Source organism: Garra rufa, chromosome 1, assembly GCF_049309525.1.
Source record: "Garra rufa chromosome 1, GarRuf1.0, whole genome shotgun sequence".
NCBI lineage: Eukaryota > Metazoa > Chordata > Actinopteri > Cypriniformes > Cyprinidae > Garra > Garra rufa.
In genome coordinates this window covers 26,949,645-26,975,706 of record NC_133361.1, presented here as the reverse complement: position 1 = coordinate 26,975,706, position 26,062 = coordinate 26,949,645, and the positions used below count along the sequence as shown (strand labels likewise).

General features: G+C 36.9%; 1 protein-coding gene across 1 annotated transcript in view; it reads right to left on the bottom strand.

The window, feature by feature from the left end:
• olfm2a (olfactomedin 2a) overlaps window positions 1–24,475 on the bottom strand; it is a 97,197-nt gene extending 72,722 nt beyond the window's left edge. The window contains exon 1 of the mRNA XM_073838179.1: window positions 23,965–24,475. Coding sequence (XP_073694280.1) covers window positions 23,965–24,021 — 57 coding nt within the window. The 5' untranslated portion in view covers window positions 24,022–24,475. The remainder of the gene's footprint in view (window positions 1–23,964) is intronic.
• Window positions 24,476–26,062: the final 1,587 nt, after the last annotated feature.

Below are 26,062 nucleotides of genomic sequence, written 5' to 3'. Positions count from 1 at the left end.
GGGTTGTTTCGTTGGAGACAGACTCAACCCAGTGGTTGGGTGGAAAAAAATAACCCAGCATTAAAAATGACCCAACAGCTCAGTTACAGAAAAATTAAAAACAACCCAATAAAATGACCCAACAAGCTGAACCCACCATTTGGGTTAAAAAATATAACCCAGCATTTTTTAGAGTGCAGAAAAACTATCCAGCATCTGGGTAAAAATAAAAAAAACAACCCAATAAAATGATTCAACTAGCTGAACCCACCATTGGTAAACATATCAATAATAACCCAATAAAATGACCCAACAAGCTGAACCCAGTATTTGGGTTAAAAAATATAACCCAGCATTTTTTAGAGTGCAGAAAAACTACCCAGCATCTGGGTAAAAAAAAAAAAAAAAAGACTCAACTAGCTGAACCCACCATTTGGGTTAAAAAATATAACCCAGCATTTTTAGAGTGCAGAAAAACTACCCAGCACCTGGGTAAAAAATATCAATAATAACCCAATAAAATGACCCAACAAGCTGAACCCAGCATTTGGGTTAAAAAATATAACCCAGCATTTTTTAGAGTGCAGAAAAACTACCAAGCACCTGAGTAAAATATATCAATAATAACCCAATAAATGACCCAACAAGCTGAACCCAGCATTTGGGTTAAAAAAAATAGCCCAGCATTTTTAGAGTGCAGAAAAACTACCCAGCACCTGGGTAAAAAATATCAATAATAACCCAATAAAATGACCCAACAAGCTGAACCCAGCATTTGGGTTAAAAAATATAACCCAGCATTTTTAGAGTGCAGAAAAACTACCCAGCACCTGGGTAAAAAATATCAATAATAACCCAATAAAATGACCCAACAAGCTGAACCCAGCATTTGGGTTAAAAAATATAACCCAGCATTTTTAGAGTGCAGAAAAACTACCCAGCACCTGGGTAAAAATATTAAAAAAACACAACCCAATAAAACGACCCAACAAGCTGAACCCAGCATTTGGGTTAAAAAAAAAAAACTGCATTTTTAGAGTGCAGAAAAACTACCCAGCACCTGGGTAAAAAATATTAAAAATAACCCAATAAAATGACCCAACAAGCTGAAACCAGAATTTTTTAATGTAGAAACCCTCCACTTTGTATGGGCTGGTGCCGACTCAGGATGTTGGGGTAAATTAATGACTCAAATTCACTTTAAAATTCACCCAAATGTTCGATTTCTGTTACAGATTTATATATCTATAAATTATACAGCTGTTAGACATAGCCATTCATAAGTCTGACTGCTTGCAGGAAGAAACTGTTCTTGAGTTCTTGAGGCTGGACGTTCTGGAATGAATACTTATTATAAATACTGCTGCTATTTTGGGCTGCTGTCTTTTAGTTGGTATCTCTCAGTTTAGCATTGATTGATGTATTTGAAATTAATGTTGTGAGTTTAATGTGCTTTTTGGATTTGGTTGGTTTCTGTCCCTTTTATTTCTCAGGTTTGATCTCTTCCTCCCTAAATATGGATACCGTACGTGCACATTTTGTGCAAGTTACTCTGTGGCAACAGTTCACTTCTAGCACAGCATGTAATCACAGGTGCTACAGCCTAACATACAGATTCAACCATTACAGACTGTCAGTTCAAGAATTGCTTCGAAGAGCTTAGTTTTTTTTCTGTGTTCATGTAATTCTTCTCGATATGTTGTTGTGTTTTTTGTGACAAACATTTGACATGGTGGTTGGGAAACCTTATTTAAAATGTAATAAGTATGTAAATAACTATTTACAAGTAGTGTAACTGGTTATATTTGATTACATTTTGATTACTTTTCTACATTTCTAATGAATGTTTTAAACTGTTAATCATTTTGAAACATTTAAAGCAGCAAGGGTTAACCTTACAGTAGGACTCAATGCTGATTACGGTCACTTGAATTAAGATTGAGATCATTCTGAGGGTAAATACTGATTTAAAATCATAGCAAGATACAGTTTAATAGCTATTATTCTGTTTATGAAATCAAATCTTTGCATAGCTATGACAGGAAACACTTGCATCCAACAATGCTTTGGAAAAACAGTTAATCTTAAAAAAAAAACATATACACAAACCCAAATAGGAAATAAAAGAGTTAATAAAACAGGAATCAAATAAGCATGTGTCCTATTCTGTGTCCTGAAAAATTGGTGTCATATTTTAGAACAGTCAATGCAATTTGGGAAAGAAATCAATCAAACCTGCATGTGTGTGATAATATTCAGATATAACCCCCATTGTAATCGTTAATATTTTCATAGTTACTCCCCAACACTGGACAAGGCAGACTAAAATGGTGAAACACTCAATCTTTATTCAAAAAGATTGAAAACAAAAAATGCATACATACTGTATATATTTTATATATTGAGATCTTTGAATTACGTTTCAGGCATGATGTCTACTATAATGCACAAATATGTAACCATACTAATAATAAAAATGAATAAAAATAAAAGGAAGTAAAAGTACAGTTTTGAGGTAAAAAAAAAGGTACTTTTCATTTGAGATTTAATAATTCATGCATCAGAAGGTTGACTAAACAGTACATTAGCATTTAGATGGCCTCTCCCATTTTGATTGCATAGGGTCTTTAAAGTACTTCTGATATTTTCTTTTTTATTAAAAATGTATATCTGAACGAAATACGGGAACATTTTGTGGGTTGGAGGGTGAGGATGTGCAACTGAAAAGAATGTCATGCAACCTCAACTTTTTAAAAACCGTCCAGTTAATTTGAAGTATAATCTCTTACATGAACTAAAGGATCATCTCTTACAATTAAATGAATATGTATTCCTTCCAGACTGAAGGACAAACATTTCTAAAGAATATTAAGAAATCAAACAAAACACGGAAAATACCTTGCAGTTTATAAACTGTATGCCGCAAATTCTCTGCATACCCAAGCCATTTGAGAGAATGAGTTTGTGGGCAGTCTAATTAATATTAACATTACTTCAAATTCCCTTGCTATTAGGTGTAATGTAAAACTTACATTAAAAATAAGCTGTAAATAAAACAAATGTTAGAGTTCAACATTTCACATTTAATTCAGTGTGGTACTTGCTGTTGCTGTAAGCAATTTTGTGTCATTTGCTCACAGTTTCAGAGTGAAAATCGTTGCTGACCCATTTTTTTTTTTCAGGATGAGTTTTGACAACATGTTTTTCCATTACTTTCAATCAGTGTTCATTTTGAAAGCAAAAATTGAGTTAGTCTTAGTCATAGTCTTTTGACTAAAATGCCATTTAGTTTTAGTCATATTTTAGTCATTTTGAATATCATACGATTTTAGTTGATTAAATTTACAGTAAACCTAATGGGTTTAGTTACAGTGTAATGTATTTATTAAGCATTTCTCTAAAAATTACCAAACTCATTGTATAGGTTTTATATTAAGGTTTTATCATGCTAGACAGATTTAACTGCTGTGACACAACATGCCTTTATATTAAAATTAAATGAAACAACTGTGAGTGTTTTTCTGTCTTTCTTTTGTTGCTTGATTAACATTAATGCCACAGACAATAGCAACTAAATTTGACTGCTGTCCCTTTAAAACCAAATGCACAAATGCAGTGTACTAAAACACGTCCGATATTCTCCCAATTGTTTACATTCACCTAAGATTTCACCTAATCATTTTGTGTGTATTTCTCCGTTCATGAGACGTGAAAGAGTACTCGTGTGCTGTGTGAGAGGCGCTGTTTTGGTGTTTTTGACTGTTCTGCGCTCAGAAATCCAGACTGATTTGAGTTCTCTTTTGTGTTGTCAAGTTTATTTATATCCAGATGTGCAGCAAATGTATGCTAGCTTATGTGCGTCATTCTACGAAATGGGTACGATTTGGACATTTGTAGATTTTTTTACCGAAAGTATTACTTTTCTGAACACCCCACAACATCAGTGATATATTTAACTTCAAGAAAAGCATATTTTCCCACCTCAGGCATCAAATCCCTATTATTATTGTTCATTATTTAAAGATATGGGTACTATTAGTCTTTAACCTCCGCTATGGAAACTATGGGAGCTCTGTGAATATGATTATAAAATGTATTTGTAATGAAAAAACATTTTCCTATTAATCAGATGTCCCTCCCACTAATTCAGTGTTTGCAAATATGAAAGTTACATAAAATCTGACACTTTTGCTATACTAAGGGCTGAAATGGAACTTCTTGTGATGGCAACCTCATCATTTTTGATCAAAGAAGTGGCTTAACTTCAGAATTTAAACTAAAATCAGTATTCTTATAATTGCTCTGAACATCTCAGATGGAGTATAACAAACTATAGTTTACTTTTTCAATAATTAGTAAAAATGTAGGTGTGACAGGGTTGAGACTAGGAAAACGGGGTTGAAGAGACAAATACATCTTAACATATTAATAGTTGTTTTTTACTCAAATTCACTGTAAGGTTTTCTATAAACACTGTATTTCATAATGTAACCAAGAAAGACAACAGATATAAACTGCAATTAAATTACTTACTGTAACTGAGATGTGAAAATCTAGGCAGAACACACGTGTGCACACAGCTTTAACATGGACATTACTACATACAACATAAGCATGTGGTATAAGACTCTTGATCAAATATAAAAATGTATATAAATTAATAACTTCATCTCATAACCCCGTTATGATCAAATATGTAACAGGATTGAGAATTATTATTTTTTTTGCTCTAAATGGCCACTGCTCTCAATGTAGTTAAGCTTGACAACCACAATATCGCAATATTAATAAGTTATAGTTATAAAAGAAGGTGGTAACTTGCCAGTATCTCCTCACAATGTTGTTCAGAAGACTTATATGTCAATTCCTGTTAATAATGTCACATAAGGATCAGTTTATTATTTTTATGGTGGGAGAATGATTTGTGTAACAGGGTTGAGGGGTTACTGAGGTACGGAACTAAATAATACGATTTTAATGAATAATCATTCATTTACTTAGAAAAAAAAAACATTACCAGCAAAAAAAAACTCATATAGATATTTATGAGAATGGCTAAATGTATGGACCTTTTTCTAAATGTATTATTCATATCCAAAGTACACTTTCATAGAAGGCCATGAGGGACATGACAATAGATCATTTCTAATATAAAGATAAATGTATGTCATGTTTTTAAACCTTATTAAAGGAGACATTTCAATTAATACAAAAAGCTTTTAAAAATAGATTTGGGTGACCCAACAGATAAAATACACAAGGTCAGAGGGAGTCAAATCTTACCAGTTTCGCGGAATATCCGTCCAGGTAGATCAATAGGCTATGATACAATGTAAGCATCTAACCACGCAGCAGATTTGTTCTAAATTCATCTTTTTTCAAATCGTCCCTCTCTAACATTATCATCATTAGAGTGTCGTCTCGCCATAGTTTTTGTTTCATTATGGCCTTGTTTTCGTTGGTAAAAAAAATGTTGACAAAATTGACAAATTATTTGTCAATGAAATTAACACTGCTTTCAAATCAATATATTTGATCTGTTTCAACAATCTATTTTCAAGATTCAGCTAGACAAGTTTTTTTTTTTTTTGAAAAATGAGTTAAAATGACTTTGTAAATGAATTACAAAAAATTAACTTAAAGGTATAGTTTATCCAAAAATGAAAAAAAGTCTGTTATTAATTACTCACCCTCATATCGTTCCAAACCCCTAAGACCTTTTTTTCATCTTCAGAACACAAATTTAGATATTTTTGATGATATCCAAGAGCTCTATGACTCTCCATAGACAGCAAAATTCCAAAGTCCAGAAAGGTACCAAGTACACTGACAAAAAGTAGATTTTTGCGCAACAAAAATTATTCTCATAGCTTCATGAAATTACAGTTGAACCACTGATGTCACATGGACTATTTTAACAATGTCCTTTCTACCTTTCTGGGCAATGCAGGGTCAGAAAGCTCTTGGATTTCATCAAAAATATCTTCATTTGTTTTCTGAAAACAAACAAAGGTCTTACAGGTTTGATACAACATTAAGGTAAATAATTACAGACAGAAATTAAATTTTTTGGTGAACTTTTTCAAGGTTTTACACTTGAGAAAATGATATTTAAACTTGTAAATAAACAGATTGTTTGAGTATGTTTTATAAGAACTTAGTATTTCAGTGTTTCTACCTCAAAATTTCACATTTGTGACCCTGGACCACAAAACCAGTCTTAAGTCGCTGGGGTATATTTGTAGCAATAGCCAAAAATACATTGTATGGGTCAAAATTATTGATTTTTCTTTTATGCCAAAAATCATTAGGAAATTAAGTAAAGATCATGTTCCATGAAGATTTTTTGTAAAATTCCTACTGTAAATATATCAAAATGTATTTTTTGATTAGTAATATGCATAGTTACTGTAAGAACCTAATTTGGACAACTTTAAAGGTGATTTTCTCAGTATTTTGATTTTTTGCATCCTCAGATTCCAGATTTTCAAATAGATGTATCTCGACCAAATATTGTCCTATCCTAACAAACCATATATCAATAGAAAGCTTATTTATTGGGCTTTCATATGATTTTTTCTCAGTTTTGTCAAATTTAACCTTATGACTGGTTTTGTGGTCCAGGGTCACAGGGTCAAAGCTGTCACTGTAATGTATTGTAAAACTTACTAGCAATTTCTGAGTGAAAATAGTTTTTTGAAAACATTTTTTTTAATGAAAGCTGAATCAGGTGAAAATGTTCTACAGTGTGGACATGTCAAGCTTTTTTCCTTCTGCTGTTCACGTGTGCTGGCATCAGCATACTCGCTTCTCAAACATGTAACGTCTGTGCACTTCGTGTGCTCGACGTCAGTCCCAAGAGTCAGTATCAGAGCGAGCAGGTTGTGCTGGTGTGTGGAAACAGGAGAGCCTTGTTACTGTATCTTTGAGAATATCAAATGAGGACTGACAGTGCTTCTCTTTCTTGGTTTTTGAAAAGAAATTCCCCCCAGTACAGGGCCTGGCTCAGGTATAGCCACTGCTGTGTAGCTTATTCCACTTCTGAGTCCGCTTTCAAGCACCACCACAGAGAGAGACGGGGAAAGGGAGGAACATTTCCTCATCAATGCCCCGTCTAAGAGTTTGCCACATCTCCGGCGCCCAGAGTGGCCAGCGTATCTCTTTGGCTGTCTGTCTTACGGCAGAACATACATGTCGATAAAAACGAGTCTCCCCTCTCTTCTTCGCATTTGCATCTCTTGCCTTCAAATCTCTCTCTTTGACAGGTTATCTTACTGCAGGAGATGCTGCATTGTCACACCTAAGGGTGTCGAGAGGGAAAATATGCTCTGAAAAACAACAAACAGGGATAGGGGAGACTAAAAAGAAAAAAATCAAAAAGAAAAGACAGGGGAGTGGGTTGCTAGTTTAAAGAAAAAGACAAATAAAATCTATTTAAAATCTCAATTGGTTCTCCCACACACCAGAGCTCCTTTTTTGTGACGCACAAGCACAGTGAATTTCTAAATAGTTTATAAATCCATTCCCACGTAATATTTCGAATTGAATTGATGCATTTAAGTACAGCGTAAATGGTTTTACATATGAACAAAATCATTCTGCTTGTGTTTACAATGAGATTAAATGGAGAGACATTTTATTTTCTCCTTACAATCTCACGTGAGTCTTTTGTAGAGTTTTAGAAGCAACTGTGCTCAGGTTTGAAACTATATTTCTCTGAAATTCTTCCCGTACCAAATGATCTGAACTATGATATTCACAATAAATCATCTATCATCATTTACTTTCTTTCTTGCCTGGAACACAAAAGAAGACATTTTGAATAACGTACTGGGCTTTTTTCTTCTTCTTGCAATTACAGTGAATGGGGACTGGAGCTTTCAAGCTTCAGAAAGGTCACAAAATTACCACAGAAATATTATAAGTGGTCTTTCCGCAAGTCTTCAGAAGCCTTATTATCTGCATTAATTAGCTTTAGACTCTTAATGAGAGTCAACAACTGTTCTATTTTTATTCCTTCTCTGGAATTTTATAAGAAACATCCAAGACATAGTTGATGTTGCATGAAACATAACTGAGAGCTCCTTTATGTCTTTAAAGTGCTACTTCTGAGTAATAAATGTATTTCCTGAAGACATAATTACGCTGCGTTTTCACTGAAAGAAGTAATGCACATATCTTTGACATAGCCTATGCAGTATTTTGTTTGAAATAAATTATTACTATAATAATAATCAGAAAAGGCACATTTATTTCGATCTAATGTGACAGTAAAGACATTTAAGTTACAAAAGATTTTGCCGTTAACAATTTAGTTTTCACAAAAATGATAATCAGCACAACTATTTTGCACATTTATAATAATTAGAAACATTTTTTTCAAACAATATTAGGATCATGTGACACTAAAGACTGGAGTAATGATGCTGAAAATTCAGCTTTGCATCACAGGAATAAATTAGTTTAAAATATTTTCAAATAGAAAACAGTTATTTTAAATTGTAATAATATTTGGCAATATTGCTTTTACTGTATTTTTGATAAAATAAATGCAGCTTTAGTGAGCGTAAGACTTAAAACAATCTAACCAACCGCAAACTTCTTCGGTTCACACTCAGGATCATCAATTCCATGAATTTTAGACCAGATCTAATGTGTCACATAAGCAAACTCTACGACTGGGTTAATTTGACCTTGCAGTTGTGATAAATGTTTAACAAATTGACAAAACAGCACAAGGTAAAGCTGTTTTTGATGTAACTTTTCAAACATGAATATGAGATAAGTCATGAATACAAGTCATTTAATAAACTAGAACAGCCTACTGATAGCAGTTTTATTCCCACAGATTGCCATTGGCTGCTCTTGCTGCTCCTGTCCTTAAACCTTTACTAAATGTTATTTAAGATTTTATGATTGTAAAAGACTGACTGCAGTTGACTGACCCAGCACTATGTCAAAAAACAACCCAGCAAATGGGTTAATGTATAAAACCCAACATGCTGGGTTGCCAAATAACCCAGAAATAGTTGCACCCAGCGTTGGCTTAAATGTTTAACCCAACCTTCTGGGTAGTTTTCAAACTATTGTTTAAAAATTACTATATGGCTGGTTGTGAACTAAAATCAGACACATAATTACAAGATGAAACAGCAATGATCAAAAGATGAACATTTATTAATAAGTAATTTAAAAATAAAGTGCACTATTTACTTATTTACTCAACTTATTAATACATGTTCATTTGTTTAACATATTAGTAAATGTTACTAAGTATTTTGGGTTCATTTTAAGCAAAAATGGTAATACTTTAAAGTTCATTACATTCTAAAAAATGCTGAGTTCTTTTTGAACCCAAATGCTGGGTTCAGCCTGTTGGGTCATTTTATTGGGTTGTTTTTAATATTTTTACCCAGGTGCTGGGTAATTTTTCTGCACTCTAAAAAATGCTGAGTTATTTTTTTTTTAACCCAAATGCTGGGTTCAGAAGCTTGGGTCATTTAATTGGGTTATTTTTTTTTTTTTACCCAGCTGCTGGGTAGTTTTTCTGCAACTAAGCTGCTGGGTTTGTCCATATTTTACCCTTTTTTACCCATTCATTTTTTTACAGTGCATCAGAAAAGTATCAGATTTAAAAGTGGCCCAAATCAGATGTGAAAATGTGTATTTGCTGTTTACACACCCTCAACAATATCTTATCTGTGCCAGACATTAGTGAAAACAAACAAAAGTGCAACTGGCTGACAGAGTAAAATGTGACCTTTCCATCAGAATTCACTCTTGATTAGCTTTGCACCGTTGCAGCGTGTCGCATTTGCCATCGATGGGCTTCATGTATTACATTTTAATTCATTGTGAACAGATGGCCACATTTATTCGTAGTCTGAAACATAATGCAGACTGACATAAATGAGACACCAAAGAGACAGTAGGTTTAAAACACGCTGTCAATATATTTAGTACTGTCATGCCTTGTTGCTAAGAGTTTTGAGAGCAAATTATAGCATGCATTGTTCTGGTACCAAATTGAAAAGCAGATTGCTTTATTTTAAGACGAGACGGTTGCATAGATACCGCTGCTAAAGAAAATCGTGAATCCCCTCCATCAGCCTTATACATAAAACTAAGTATGCATATAGTTCACACCACACATATATGTGAAGCATGTCGCCAGGTGACACGCACTGAGCACATTCCCAGCATAAAGAGTTTAATATCACACGGCTTGAGGCTCTGTGTGCAACTGCCATATTTATATTCCAATCTTCCACACCGAAAACCCACATTGCAGAGCTCATAAAAGATTCATTCGCTGGTGGAAAGCAAGGTCGCATAGGAAACCGGTCAGAAGGTAGTTACTACAACACACCAACATCAGGCAAAGGCAAAGCGGCCATGCGAGATCCCACCGGCTGACGGCCCTGCCGTCCCATTATTACGATAACCTGCTGCCCTGCCACATGCCCGGAGACTTTTGACTGGCCGCAGCTGACCCTGCCCTCACTCGCTAGTTAGGCTGCGATTGTGTACACGTTTTATTAGGTCACGATGTGCGGTTGCATTAGTGTGTGTGGCAGCGTACAGTATTAGTAGGCCAGAGGACGGGCCTCTCCCGCGGCTGTCAGAAAAATGTCACATTCGTTTAAAGTCAAGGCCACAGAGCTGAGGGAGCCCGGCAGACCTGATACCGCATGCCTGATATTCACGCCGCCAAGCAGACAGAGCCGTAGCCCAACACAAAGAGAGAAAAAGAGAGGCAGTAAACGATGACACGCTGCTTGAACAGGATGCTCTGTTAATCTGCCGCTTGGGTGACGGAACAGATTCAGCAGAACTAAAAGAAGAATTTCATGTACCAGCTGTACTAAATGTAATTTAATAATGTCAACCCAACCACGCTGTGTTTTTTTCTTCTTGCGGGGTGAAATTGCAGAGTCCCGTGGATTTTTATTTTGGCCGTTAAAGGAAAGTGACAGATATTTGGGGTCGGATTGAGTTGTAGCGCTTTAATGTTACAGCCTCCTGCGGGTGAGAGGAGCCCGGGGGTCTCGCCTGGGGAGCGACACGGAAGCAGACCCTTCACTCAAGCTGTCATCTAAGGACATGTGGTTAGGTGCTCCATTAGGCCGCGGGACAGTTGAACACGCACATCTGCACATTTCGAAACGGCACCTAGAGGCCTATAAAAGCTCAGTCAGGACACCTGGCGTGGTCAGCTTAGTCCATTGTTCCCCTGAGCCATGTCGCAGTGTGGTGTCACCCCAGGACAAACATGCTTTCAGGTAGAAACATTAGCGAGCCGGGAAGGTTTTTTCCTGTTTAGGGTTGAAACAAGCACCCGGTGGGTGACACTTCACAAATTTAGCCAAACTCGCCTGCCGCAATGCTGCTACACCTGTAAAAAAAAAAATCATCAAGCAGATGTTTGAGTGTTCATAAAACCTCACTAACTGCTTCTGAGTGCCTTTCATATTTCATTGAGGTTTGCCACTGCTTCCCCCAAAAGGTGCAATCACATACAAATGGAAACAAACATCGAGACGAAAAACTCAGTCATTACCAATAATTAGTAAAAGAGAAATACTGAATCCATTAGTTAAATGGTCGCCTCAGACTGTTCACAGGCCGTCTGATGATTGTACACAGAATGGAAAGAGTTTTTTCGCAGAATGGGAAGTTTTAATCTGATTAGCTGGGCTAATTTGCCCAGAAGCAAACAAAATTGTGTTGTACAATTGTGTTGTATCTTGTCCATTGAATCAAATATATTTTTAAACAAAAGTTTGTAGCAAGAATGCTCTTGAGAAGAATGGTTCCAAAATTGGGTGTTTTGCAGCGATGCTACATAAGAACCATTTGGGTTAACAAAAGAACTTTTCAGTAAATAGTTCTTGAAAGAAGTGTGAAGAACATTTTAAAATGAAAATAACTTTGTTAATTAATTTAAAAAACTTTTCTACTACAAACAGCTTTGGGAAACATGGAAAGATTGCATGGATATGTTCTATTAATGATATGTTCTATTAATGGCTCTTCGTGGAACCATTGATACCAGTAAACAAGCTATTTTTAAAAGTGTAGGACTGCAGCAGTAACAGAAAAAGCATGGAGTTGAAAATAAAAATTGGTAAATAGAAGCAAAGGTGGCTGTGAAAATAAATCTCATTGTTCATCCTTTTGATTATTCATTCAAAAAAAAAATCTACCCTTTCATTGTAGAACAGTGGAAAGTGTGGGAAAATCTGTAAAAATTGAATCTAAAAAAAATGTTTTTCTCTAGTTCACATTGGCCACAATTATTGGCGCCCAATTATTGCAATGTCCTTTTCCCAAGATAGCAGCTCTGAGTTTTCTCTATTTTCTCTGCCTGATAAATTTAGAGAACCACTGACAAGAGATCAGAGACCATTCCTTTAGTTCTCTTCAGTTCACCTCACTCATTGTCTATAGGGTTCAGGTCAGGGAACTGGGATGGTCATGGCAGAAGAAGGCATCTGTTGGTATCTGATGGAAACCATGATGCCATGTATCTGAACAAGATATCCAGGAACTCTGGCAGAAAAATAGGCCTACAACATTAAAGATCCAGCCGTATATTTAACCGTGGGAATGGGGTACTGTTTATCCCTGTTTGCATCACACCCATCTAGTGAGTTTGCTGCCAAAGAGCTGTTTCTGTTGTTTGTTTCATCTGACCATAGAAGCCAGTTTGAAGTTCCAGTCATGTCTGACAAGTGAATATGCTGGAGTTTGTTTTTGGATGAGCGAGGAGGATTTTTCTTGAATCCCTCTCCAGAACAACATGTGGAGATGTAGGGGGTGTTTGATATATTTTTTAGGCTTTCTGACCCCAAGACTCAACTCATTTTTACAATTCTCTAGCTGTGATCCTTGGAAAGTCTTTGGCCACTCAAACTCTCCTCCTCACTGTGCATTAGGAAGATTTGTAACATCTTTAGTTGACTGGAACTTTTTAATTATTGCCCTGATAGAGGAAATGGGGAGTTTTCAATGCTTTAGCTCTTTTCTTATAGACACTTTCTGTTTTGTGAAGCTCAACAATCTTGTTCTGAACATCTGAGATATATTCTTTAGTTTTACTCCTTGTGATGGATGATGAAGGCAATTTGGCCTTTGTGTTCCTCTTATTTACAATCCTGTAAAACAGGAAATCACGGCTAGACACTTTCATGCTCCTAGTCACCCTAAAAAAGAAAATATGAATGGGAATATAATTTAGAGATGTTTTACTCATACAAATTTCTAGGGGTGCCAATACTTTTGACCAACATGGATTGGAGAAAAACATTTGTCAGAATGTGAGTTTCCCTCTACTTTGAATTGTTTTACTTCAATGAAAGGTTAGAATTTTTTTAAATTAAATATTTACTTTGAATATTTGAAACATTTTAATGCAATGCTAATTAAAATGTTAAACATACAACCTTTAATAAAAACTATTATTTCACATAAAACTGCTCTTAAACGTCACTTCATAAAACAAAAAACTGGCACTGGTTACATTCTATCTCAGTTAGATGGCCTCTTCCTGTCTAAATGGGTAGCTGCCCAGAATATTTGAGTGTCTAAAGCTTAGTGTCTCAGCCTACAAAAATATTGCTTATAAATCTCTCATAGTGCTATGTTATTATCAAATATAAGATTCAATATTTTTATTAGCTTGTGTTCTTTCAATTAGCACAGGTTTAATTTTTCTTTTTGCAGCTGACTGACAATAGGCCTTATTGATCTGAGCTTATGCATCTATTTTTAAAATGAATATTGACAAAAATTATTCACAGCAGAAGGGTTAAAGCACACAATGGCTTTAATATTCACGCTTGAAGTACTGTGTAATTTATGTTGTATAACATAAAGTAGGTACTATTAACAACAGACCTTATTTTGCTTATAAATCCGACACCACCGTTCTAAAAATACTATGATTTTGTAGGTTTTTCTTAACAACTACAATATAAACAACTCTGTGCTGGTAGATGAGGCCTGTGTGTGTTTGTGAGGACCCACAGAAGTGTCAACACACATTGTGAGCATGCTCTTATGTGGATAAATAAATAAATATTGATAGCAGCAGGTATTCGCACAACTGTCATGCGAGGGACAAAACCTAGAATCTAATCTCACACTTCCCTTGTTCCTCTTTCCTGCAGACAACACACAAACACCCTCGCAGCCGCACAGCAGTAGCATCTCTGTTCGCACCGGACATGTGGACTAGCACGCACACACACATACATGCATTCTGCCCACATTCGACCCCTCCGCTGTGCCACACACAATACAGGCTCATCAGTGGGTCCTAATCAGCCACCTCTCACAGTGTAGGCTGTGCTATTCAATCGCCTCATCTAGCAATGCATCCGCGCACGCTCCCTGATTGTAATGCATTACAATTGAATGTTAATGGGAACACTTGAAGGTGGGCGAAAAGGAGGAGGGCTTATTCATTTCTCATCGCTTGTTAGTGCGACTCATACGCTGCCTGTGACATTATTATGATGTCAACTATAGTATCATTATAAGCAGACACCCACGCATGTCGCATGTGAAAAATATTAACATTATTTTCTGTGTCCACCTGCTAGTGTGATGTTGCATTGCTCAGGTGTGCCCTCACATACATATGCAAAAGCACGCACACACACACACACACACACACACTCAGGGAAGGTCATGTTGCATTAGTTAGTAGTTTCTTTTATTAATATTCTAAAGCAGAATGAGGTGATCAGTTTCTGAAATGAAAGCCAGAGCATTTCAAGACTTTGAGGTCATTCCAGTTGTTTGTACTGTCTCATTCTTCTCTAAATGGCGTTCATCAATGCACACTTGTTCCTCATCAATGCATAAAAGGTGGCATCAGAATCTGCATCTGAAGTGGCATTTAAATGCATTTACACAAGCTATTTAATGCTAGATATGAATGCATTTAACCTGCAGTTACAAATGCATAAATACTATTTTGATGATTTATAGTTGAAAACTGCTATTTGAAATGATTTTTTGGGAAAAAAGGGGGGAAATATACTTTAAATATAAACTTAAAATCGCCAGTAGGTGGCAGCAAAATCACTGCATGAGTCATTGAGTCATTAATTCCACTGATTTGTAATCGTGATAATATTTGGAGAAAAAACTGTACTCTTTGTGTCTATATCAGATGATATAAATATAAAAGACATATGTGACCCTGGACCACACAACCAGTCTTAAGTCGCTGGGGTATATTTGTAGCAATAGCCAAAAATACATGGTATGGGTCAAAATTATTGATTTTTCTTTTATGCCAAAAATCATTAGGAAATTAAGTAAAGATCATGTTCCATATTCCGATAAATATATCAAAATGTAATTTTTGATTAGTAATATGCATTGTTAAGAACTTAATTTGGAGAAGGTGATTTTCTCAGTATTTTGATTTTTTTGCACCCTCAGATTCCAGATTTTCAAATAGATGTATCTCGGCCAAATATTGTCCTATCCTAACAAACCATACATCAATAGAAAGCTTATTTATTGAGCTTTCATGTGATGTATACATCTCAGTTTTGTCAAATTTAACCTTATGACTGGTTTTGTGGTCCAGGGTCACATATAAAAGTCATTGAATTTTGGGGGAATTCTACATGTATTTTAATAGACTAAATTAGGCCAAGGTCTTTGCGAAGTGTCAGTTGGCCAGAAAGCTGCCAACAAGAGTCCAACTAATGCCAATGGTACAGAAACACCTCATAAACTAGGCTGACAGACGCTCAACTTCAGCCCGATATTGGCCAACCGCCGGCTTGGTGTCACGGCCTTAATAAAACCAAATGAATTCAAATAACATGCTTCATCAAATTATTATTTAGTATTATTATTTCATGGTTCAAATGAAGTAAGCTACAAAGACAATTGACACTGGCTAGTAATAACTATGAGGCTATTTTAATAATTTATATATTATCTTCTGTCCTCTCCGTGCCCTTGTTAGCACAGCAACTTGACAAGGCACTAGAGGTCTTGTTATTGTTACTTTTTAATTGTCTTCTGTTCAATGAGTTTTTAATTTTTTCTGAATCTGAAAAAAAAAAACTGAAGTTACCCACTGTGTGTTTTAGAAATTAAGCTTGGGCAACTTAATTCCTGGAAGGCCACTATCCTGCAGAGATTATCTCTGTCCCTAATCAAACTTGGAAAATGTAACCAAAGTCATCAGGATTGCTTGAAAATTACAGCCAGGTGTGTTAGATTTGAGATAGAACTAAACTTTGCAGGACAGTGGCCCTCTAGGACTAAAGTTGCCCATCCGTGATCTAGCACATTTGGTGTAGTTTCAGTTCCTGGGCTGTTTTGGATTGCCTATAAAAACCAGGGACATTTCCAGGAACAGGTCACCAAAAAAGGACATCTGGTCCGGATAATGGGCAAATGTAGCCAGCATTACACCTCTAATCTTCTGAGATACATTTTGGTATGTATAATGACCACAGAGAGTCACAATAAATTAACATATTTTTTTTTCACGTTTTGTTGTTGTTGCTTTGTTAAACTGCTTTAAATTACTTTTTTCCACATTCCAATCTACACTCCACACACCATAATGACAAAGCAAAAAAAAGAACTGTCGCAACTTTGTAAATGTATTAAAAATAAAAGACTGAAATAAGTACATTGCATAAGTATTCATACCCTTAACTCAGTACTTACCTGAAGCACCTTTACAGCTTCAAGTCTTTTTGGGTATGATGTGACGAGCATTGCACATCAACATTTGGCAATTATCTGCCATTTTTTTGACTCGCCTCTTCACCTCTAAAGCTCGTTCAGGTTGGATGGGCCAGACGCACATTTTCAGATTTTCTTTTGATTGGGTTCAAGCCCAAGCTGTGGCTGGGCCACTAAAAGACATTCACAGAGTGGTTTATAAGCATCTCTTGCTGCATGCTTCGGGTCATTGTCCTGTTGGAAGGTGAACCTTCTGCTCAGTCTGAGGTTCTGAATGCTCTGGACTGGGTTTTCATTAAGGCTGTCTCAATATTTTGGTGCATTGAGCTTTTCTTCTACTCTGATGAGTCCTTCTGTCCCTGCCGCTAAAAACAACCCCACAGCATGAGGCAGCTACCAGCGCACTTCACTGTAGGGATGCTACTGTGCAGGTGATGAGCAGTGTCTGGTTTCCTCCATACATGATGTTTGAGAGTTTTTTAGGTGCTTTTTGTGCAAATTTGTGTGCGTTTTCATTTGTCTTCATTGAGAAGAGGATTGAGTCTTGCCACACCGCCATTAAGTCCAGATCGGTGGAGAGTTGCAGTGATGTTTGTCCTTCTGTAGGTTTCTCCTGTCTCCACATATGATCATTCAGCTCAACTAGAGTGGCCATTAGGTTCTTGGTCACCACTAAGCCCTTCTCCATTAATTGCTCAGTTTGGCCAGGAGGCCTGCTCTAGGAAGAGTTCTGGTTGTTACATACGTTTTCCATTAAGGGTAACGTTGACTCCATGCTTCTGCGAACCTTTATTGCAGCAGAATTTTTTCTGAACTCCTCCCCAGATGTGTGGCTTGACGCAATCCTGTTTCTGAGCTCTACAGGCAGTTTTTTGCTCTGATATGCATTTTCAGCTGTTAGACCTTTGATTAAGACATGCATGCTTTTCCAAATCATACCCATTCAACTGAATTTGCCACAAGTTAACTTCACTCGAAGTGTAGTAACATCTACAAGCAGTCTGAATGCTCCTGAGCGAAATTTCAACTGTCCCAGATAAGGGTATGAATACTTGTGCAATGGAATCATTTAAGTTGTATATTATTAATAAATTTGCAAAGATGTTAAAAACCTGTTTTTTGCTTTGCCAATATGGTGCATGGAGTGTAGATTGATATGGAACAAAAATGAATTTAAAGCAGTTGAACATAAAGCAGCAACATAACAAAATGAAAAATGATGGGGTACGAATACTTTTGCAAGGCACTATATATTGTCCCCAACATTACTGTGAGCAATTAAGGCTCAGACATTCTTCATTTTCCATATCCCATCAGATGCACACAGTTGAGCGTGCAAGCCTTTCAAAGCATACGCCTTTGACTATAAGCGTGCCACGCACAAGTCTGTACAGACGCAAAAACCGACCTTCACATAAACAGCATGCACACACATCTGTGGACTGTTTTGATGACAAAAATTACATCACGCAGACCGTCCACGAGCCAGAGCAGGACACTGATAAGGAAAGTATACTTTCAGCTACCAGACCACCAGGTAAACACTCGGAGCACCTCTTCCACCAGCAATCTTAATTTTACTCTCCCAGACCAGGCTCAACCCTGCTTAGCTTCAGTCGGAAACCATGCAAGAGTTTCAAGCTGATAGCTGCTGGTGTTAGCGAGGATGCAGAGCAGCAGTTGGTCTGCTGGCTACTCTTGTTCGTGCTCGGGGTTCGGGTGGAGAGATTTATGCCGCTGGTCCTGGGCCTTTTCATTTGTCTAATTCCCCGTTTGGAAGTCGAAACCAATGGCTGGCAGAGCACATCCTGTCCGACCTGCCTGCGTGTCCTTGATCTCAATGGCGACTGAAGCTTTGTGCGCTTCACTGCCCTGTTTTGACCACCGTCCAAGAGCACTGTCACCGCTCATGATATTTATTAGTCTCTCAACAGCCAAAATCCACTATGAGGCCATTTTCATTGCCAAGCTAACTTTAGAAAGAAGGCCTAATAGGTCCGCGCACATTATCTCACATCTGATCAAATGGGTGTATAATAGGCCTTTTAGCTTGTGGGCAAGACGAACTGACTTGGACTGAACTAATCATAATTCAGAGAATGGGCTTTCACCGCACAGCTTTCTTTAGCCTGGATGTGCCCCGAAAGTCGTGATACTCTCCGGGCAGCTGCTCGGATCCGGCATGCTCTGGTTCGGTGCCATGCAAACACTCCGTCCTGGCCAAATCTGTCTGGATCATGCTGCCACCAGTTGCTTATTCGAACAGATCCTGCATGGACATTTATTTAACAAGCCCACAATAGTCCAAGATAAAAATCCACCAGCTGTAAATAAAACGACATCTATTCACACAAGCTTCGCTTGACCCCGCTTGCCTAATAACTCTTACAAGGGGAGCTGAAATTAACTCCGACTGCAGCTTAACTGAAATTATTCATTTTATCTCATATTTCCCTTTTAATAAAATCTCGGGACTGCGGCAGCCAATTTCTACCTAGCTTATTATTAAACGACTGCATTTAAGTGAATTCCAAAGTACGACGATTATTTCACTTCACTCCAGCTGGGTGCTTTCCACTGCGAGCGGCTTCTCTATTTCTCAAAGGCCTGCATGTTTAAACAGACCTATTAAACAATTGTAGCCATTTGCTTTTGATGCACGTCTCCGGTGTATTTACCAAAAGAAGTGAAAAAACGGGCCGCAAACAGATTTTGATCAACTTATGAGGGGTCTGTCTCACAGTCGCAACCAATTAGCACCTCTCCCCCGCAGAGAGTTTGATATAACAGGGCTAAATAGCGAGTAAACAGACAACCCCCTCATTTCACAAGCTAAAAGTAACAGTTTTGCATATTAACATCTCTGAGGACTAGCCACCAAGCCTCCCATATAGCCTTTTTTTTTTAATCAAAAATGGTAATTTCATTGATGGACGGCTTCAAATGGAAGCACTCTGCCTTCTAGCTGAAAGGAGATATCCGATGCTCTCATGACAGCTCTGTGATGCCATTAAAGCAAGGAATGATCAGACACATCCAGTAGGCCCCTTGAGCTGCATATCTAAGCTAGCGTGTTTGCCTCTAACGCACTGGCTAATTACATTTGATGAAGATGTTGATTGCGAGCAGATTTGTGGCTAATGTCTGTCATTGTGTGGCTGTGGAATCGGCGCTCGTTGCTGTCATCGTATACATTATGTGATTCACGCTCGAGCGCGTAGATTTAAAATGTCATCCGTGTAATAATGTTTTAAAATAAACTAATTAAAGTTTCTTAAGATGCCTGTGCGTTACCGCCTAGCGGTAGTCCGCGCTAATGATAGCAGTCAATAGATGTCCGATCCCAACTGTGAGCAGCCAGTCAAAACTAATTAAGAAGATGAGACCCTAATAAACGTACATCTGTTGATACAGACTAAATGGGTTTGTCTATAAATAATACAATGCGTTATGAACCGAGGAAAAAAGCAAAAATGCGTCCAGCGTAGCAATAAAGGTGTGCGAGCTGATTCAAGTTAATGATTACTGAGTGAATCATCGCAGCGAGCTGAGAACAAAACGAGCTTTTAATTCGTTAAACTGTTATTGTTGCTAATCTGCATTCTGCTTTAAACTCTACATTTCCCAGAGCCTAATTAAACCCGGTTCCATCCAGTTTTATGGCCTAAATAGAATTTGATCCACTGTTTGTCCTTTTTTTGAGGACATCTGGGAGCATTTACACGGACATGTAGATGTGTGAAAGTGTGTGAAGTGTTGTAGCCCCATCATAAAAGGGGAATTATCAAGGATGAGTAGGCGTCCATCTGTATCACTGGTTGTCAGGGTCCCAGGGCATTATGGGTACTTAACAAACACAAGTCGTGAGCAAACAAGTCTCATTTAAACATTACATGAGTGTGTTCATGTGTTTTAGTTTCTAAGGTTTAAGTCCATGCATGTGAGAGTTCCTTTGCATCTCATGTGAAGTAGTCCTAGCAGGATAGAGAAACACCAGAAGAATTCATCTATTTTTTATGTCTACATTTCTACATCGGGGAGATGGGTGGTGCCATTTTTTTATCTTCTCCGTTTAATATTTAATGCAAACACTTACAACAAATTGTCCCCTTGGGCCAATTATGAGAAGTTTGTGGTGAAGAAATAGAAATATACATTCCTACGCATGCCTACAGGACTCTCATATCTTTTACTGATGCGTTCGCATTTACATACCCTAATGTATGTCTGGAACAGCAGCACTGGCAAATTTGCAAACTGTGCACACATCTTGTAGCGTATCATTTCCTTTCCTCTAATATTAAAATCAGTCGCAGACTGCTTAACATACTGGTTTATAGAGCGCACAGGTTACATCTAATCAAATGCATCATCTCCAGTCTCTAATTACGCCACGTAGTGGGAAGTCACATGCTCTTGGGTTTTATACTAATTCATTTTTACTTCTAATAACTTTAACTTTGTGTTAAAATAACATGTAATGTGAAAATAGAATTTACTGGAAGTAGTTATGCAAATGCTATACTACCCTGGACCAGTCGTAAGTAGCTTGAGTATATTTGTAGCAATAGCCAGCAGTGCATTGTATAGATCAAAATTATCAATTGGCAAAAATCATTACAATGTACATTTTCTACCATAAATATATATTAAAAAAAATAATTAGTAATATGCATGGCTAAGAACTTCATTTGGACAACTGATGTGCTGACTTCATGGAATTCATTATTAATTGTATTATGAATATCTTATTAATTATGATATTTATCATTATTAATCAAAATCACTCATTTTACAGGTCAAGATCATATATTCATTGTACTTCATTGTACATTGTACATATGTATTAACTGTATATCATTAACTCTGTGCTTTGAATGTGTGTTCTGATCAAAGTCCAAAGTACATTCTACAGATGTTCCTGGAACATAAAGTCCAAAGAGTTGCACCTTTGATATTTCTTTTGGTTACGAGCTGAGACATGACTAATGTTCTTAATCAAAATTAGTCATAGAGGCGATCTATAGACTTCCTCTTCTGTTTGCACCCCCTCACAGAGACTTCTTACGTTTCCTTTCTTTCCGCTTTCTTTCTTTTACTTTGATACTTGGTGCACCTAGACAGTCTAATATTTCTATTAGACTTCTCTCAGATTTCTAATTGGTTTTGAATTTGACTTAGATCTTCAATACGACTTTGATTTTTAATTCTAATTTGACTAAATAGACTATATTTGATTTGGCTTTACTGGGGAAAGACAAAAAATGTAATCATTGACAACTTGATGTAATGATGTAATTCTTGTTTCTGTTGCTATTCTTATAACTGTTTCAATTATTTTGGTACTCAAAGATATGAATGTCTTTTAAAAACTTTGAATAAATGTAGAACCTGTAGAATTTTAATCAATCATTTTCAAGGCAGTTTTCTCACTATTTAGATTTTTTTGCACCCTCAGATTCCAGATTTTCAAGTAGTTGTATCTCGGCCAAATATTGTCCTATCCTAACAAACCATACATCAATGGAAAGCCTATTTATTCAGCTTTCAGATGATTTTGTGGTCCAGGGTCACACATATTGTTTTCAGTTCTAGATACCACTGGAAAAAAAATAGATAAACACTGCAGAGCTGTTCTAACACAGTTTGACATAAATGCCTTAATAATTAATTATACCGAAGTTAACAAATTTATGGAAGACCAGGGAGTGTTGTAACACATGGTTTCAGAGTCTGTAACAGTACTTTGGTATTAATCATGCTCATATTCATTCTGCTACAAATCAAGGTGTTTTAGAAATTTAGAAAATAAAAATCTGTGTAAATTAGTGTCAAGTACCATTAGTGCCGATGTTACATCCTACCTAAATACCTGTTTGTATCAACAGAAAACACACATTTTACACTGGGTGCATGAATGTATTGCGATAATCTAATTTACTTAGTATTAGTATAGAATAATTATTTCCTAACCCCTAACCCATCCATTTCACCAACTAATCAAATTCAAAATGGTAAACATACAGGAAACCTAAAGGCCTAATATAAAATAGCAAATAAAATCAAAGGCTAGCATCTCTAACGACACAACAGACAGTGTCTGTGTGTGTTTGTGTCTGTGTGTAGTAACTGTTTCACAAGTGTGGCAAGTACATTAGAAATTTTACTGTACAACCGCCCCATCTGTTCACACCACTTCTGTCATTTAACACCCATTAGCAAGATTTCGCAAATCACAGATTATAATTTAAAATCTCACTTTACCTCTTATTTTACTCACATCCAAACTGTTTGTTTGAATAAATCCTTTATATTTTAAGACATATAGCAGATGTAGCCTACAACACGTTAGTGATATCACTCTATAGCTCATTTCCAATTGGTTAACTTGATGGTTTTACAACTCACCCTGTGTTACAGCACTCTCCAGTCTTTCCTACTATTTAAAAAACGCAAATTGAATATCGACTAATTGCACTGCTAGTTAAACCAGATTTTATAAAGTTGGCGCAATAATTGACTCAAAACAGAAGCTGCGGAAATATCCGAGGCGATTTCAGCCAATCACAAACGCCATTGGCTGAGCGCTGTCCATGGTCCTGACCAATGGAAGCCGTAGCTTCCAACTACGTTCATTTTACTTTTACTCGATTATAAGTCTTTAAATTGGCGATTGGAACACCTAAACGACAAAGACTAATAGAAGGGTAGTTTTGGCAGTCTATGAAAATGTCACACTCTAGTAGCCGTGTGAAAATGTTCGCATGTCTGATTTTGGCTGAATATTTCTAGGTCAGGTAATGTGCCGTCCTTCACTTCAATTCACATCTGTGACTTCAGTTCTCATCAGCCACAGCGAGGAAATCTAACACTCGAGGCGAACAAACGGAAAGAGCTCTTACAAGTGCTTCTGTGACGATACGAACAGTGCTTCAACAAACACAAGTCCGGTTGTGAAACGAATTCAGGGTTGAGGACTGAGATTCATCGCCAAACTTTTCAGCTGTCGTCCTCTAAATCGAGTTCCGAGATTCTTAGAAAATCTTCCCTGCGTCTTGAGACGCTCGTTCGTGATTTCTTCCAACAACTCAACAGTGATTCAGCCATTAACCTCCAATGAGCTAATTAGAGTGCTCAGCACTTGTTTAGAAACTGATAATCAAAGCAGCCACCGTGCATCGCGCAACAATGCGTATTTACAAGAACACACAGGTTGTGATGATGAGCGGTGTTTCGCATGCCACGAATGCGTCTTACCTCGCAGGGAATAGTAGATAACATCAGCAGCAGGAACATGGCACTGAAGAGATGCATTCCTCCCGAAATGACAGCGTTCCTGACCACAGCCAGCACTCGGGCACTTTCGTTTTCAGAGCTCGCCTGCCTTCCTTAAGCTCCGCGCAGGATTCTGTCAGTGTTCTGTCGAGCGCGCCCGACGATCCACATCACACGCTGGGGTTTATTCCGCTCACGGAGGCAGATTACCCCCACTGTGCCACGGCACAACGAGCCGCCTTGTGTTTTATGATTAGTCCCCTATCTTTCGCTTGTGACCGCCACCAAGAGGTCAGCGTTGTAAACGGGCACGGGAAATGAAGTCGAGCAGTTCCCTTCTCAGCAGGCTTTTTGAAGTGGGATCGACTGCCTGAGCTCGAGTTGCAGAGGTTGGAAGGTGACTAATGTGCTTGCGAAGCTCCGACGCTAGGAGCAGCACACATTGACGCTCTGGGAGCGGATTCAAAGAAATGCCCTGCTCGAGATGCAGCCCAGTCGCTCCAGTGTGTGAGAGAGAGTGTGTGTGGAGGGTGAAAGAGGAGAGGCTTTGTATTGACAGCCCAGTCTGTTGCACAAACAATGGATTTTTGAGATGGGGATGAAATGACATGCATATCCCCAGGAGAGCTGTGACATTATGATACGGGCGGTTTGATGATTGGATTAGACTTTGAGCAGCGTATTAGTGGCGCTTTGCATGTGAAAGAGAGTTGCTGACAGTTAGCGGCGTCGCTGAGTAAAGGGATAATCTACGTAGTCAGCCGGTCATTATTGGAAAATAAACTCCGACAGGCTGATCAAGAGGTGTCTTGTATCACCATGAAGGGGGTTATTTTGTGATAATGACCAGCTTACTGCACATTATCCTAGTTATTACACGGCTACTTAACAAATAAATAAATAAACAGATATAAAATATTAATTCGAGAGTTGTTTTGTTTAGTTGTGGAGGCTGTGGAAAGACTGCTACAATATTTAAGCAATGTAGGTTTACTGGATGAGCATTCAGTTGTACAGTGTATGTAGCCCTGGGAAACGGACAATGTTCGAAAATAGTTTACTATTATTTTTTAATCAATTTTGTGTAAGCACTTTAAATTAAGATTAGGTATGACTTGCATGCTTACTAGTCAAAAGTTTTTTTAACAGTAAGATATTTAAAGAAGTCTCTTCTGCTCAGCATCCTTGAATTTATTTGTTTTAAGTACAGCAAAAACAGTGAAAAAAATTGTGGAATGTTTTTACTATTTAAAATAACTGCGTTCTATTTGAATAGATTTTAAAATGTAATTCATTCCTGTGAACAAAGCTACATTTTCAGCATCATCACTTGAGTCTTCAGTGTCACATGATCCTTCAGAAATCATTCTAATATGATGATTTGCTGTTCAAGAAATATTATTATTATTATTATCAATATTTAAAAGTTGAGTACATGCTTTTCAGGATTCTTTGTTAAATAGAAAGATCCAAAGATCAGCATTTATCTAAAATAAAAAGCTTTTGTATCATACACTGTACCATTCAAACGCTTGGAGTCAGAAATGAATTTATTTGGGAAAGAAATTATAGAAATTAATACTTTTATTTAGCAAGGTTGCTTTAAATTGGTCAAAAGTGATGATAAAGGCATTTATAATGTTGCAAAAGATTTCTATTTCAGATAAATGCTGTTCTTCTGAACATTCTAGAAACCTGGAAAATAAAAATAAAAATAATAATAAAATGTTTTTTAAGCAGCAAATCAGAATATTATAATGATTTCTAAAGGATCATGTGGAGTAGTGATGCTAAACATTCAGCTTTGAAATCGCAGAAATAAATTATTTATTATTTTAAAATATATTCAAAACAGTTATTTTAAATAGTAAAAACATTTAAAATTTCTACTGTTTTGCTGTACTTTGGGTCAAATAAACGCAGGCTTGGTGAGCAGAAGAGACTTCTTTAAAAAAAATTACTGTTCAAAAACTTTTGACTAGCAGATTACATGAAAATTAACTAAACATGACATTATTATTGTTTCATGGTGCTTTCTAAAGTCTGGTTGAAAGTCATATAGATTTATTTCAAGATGATA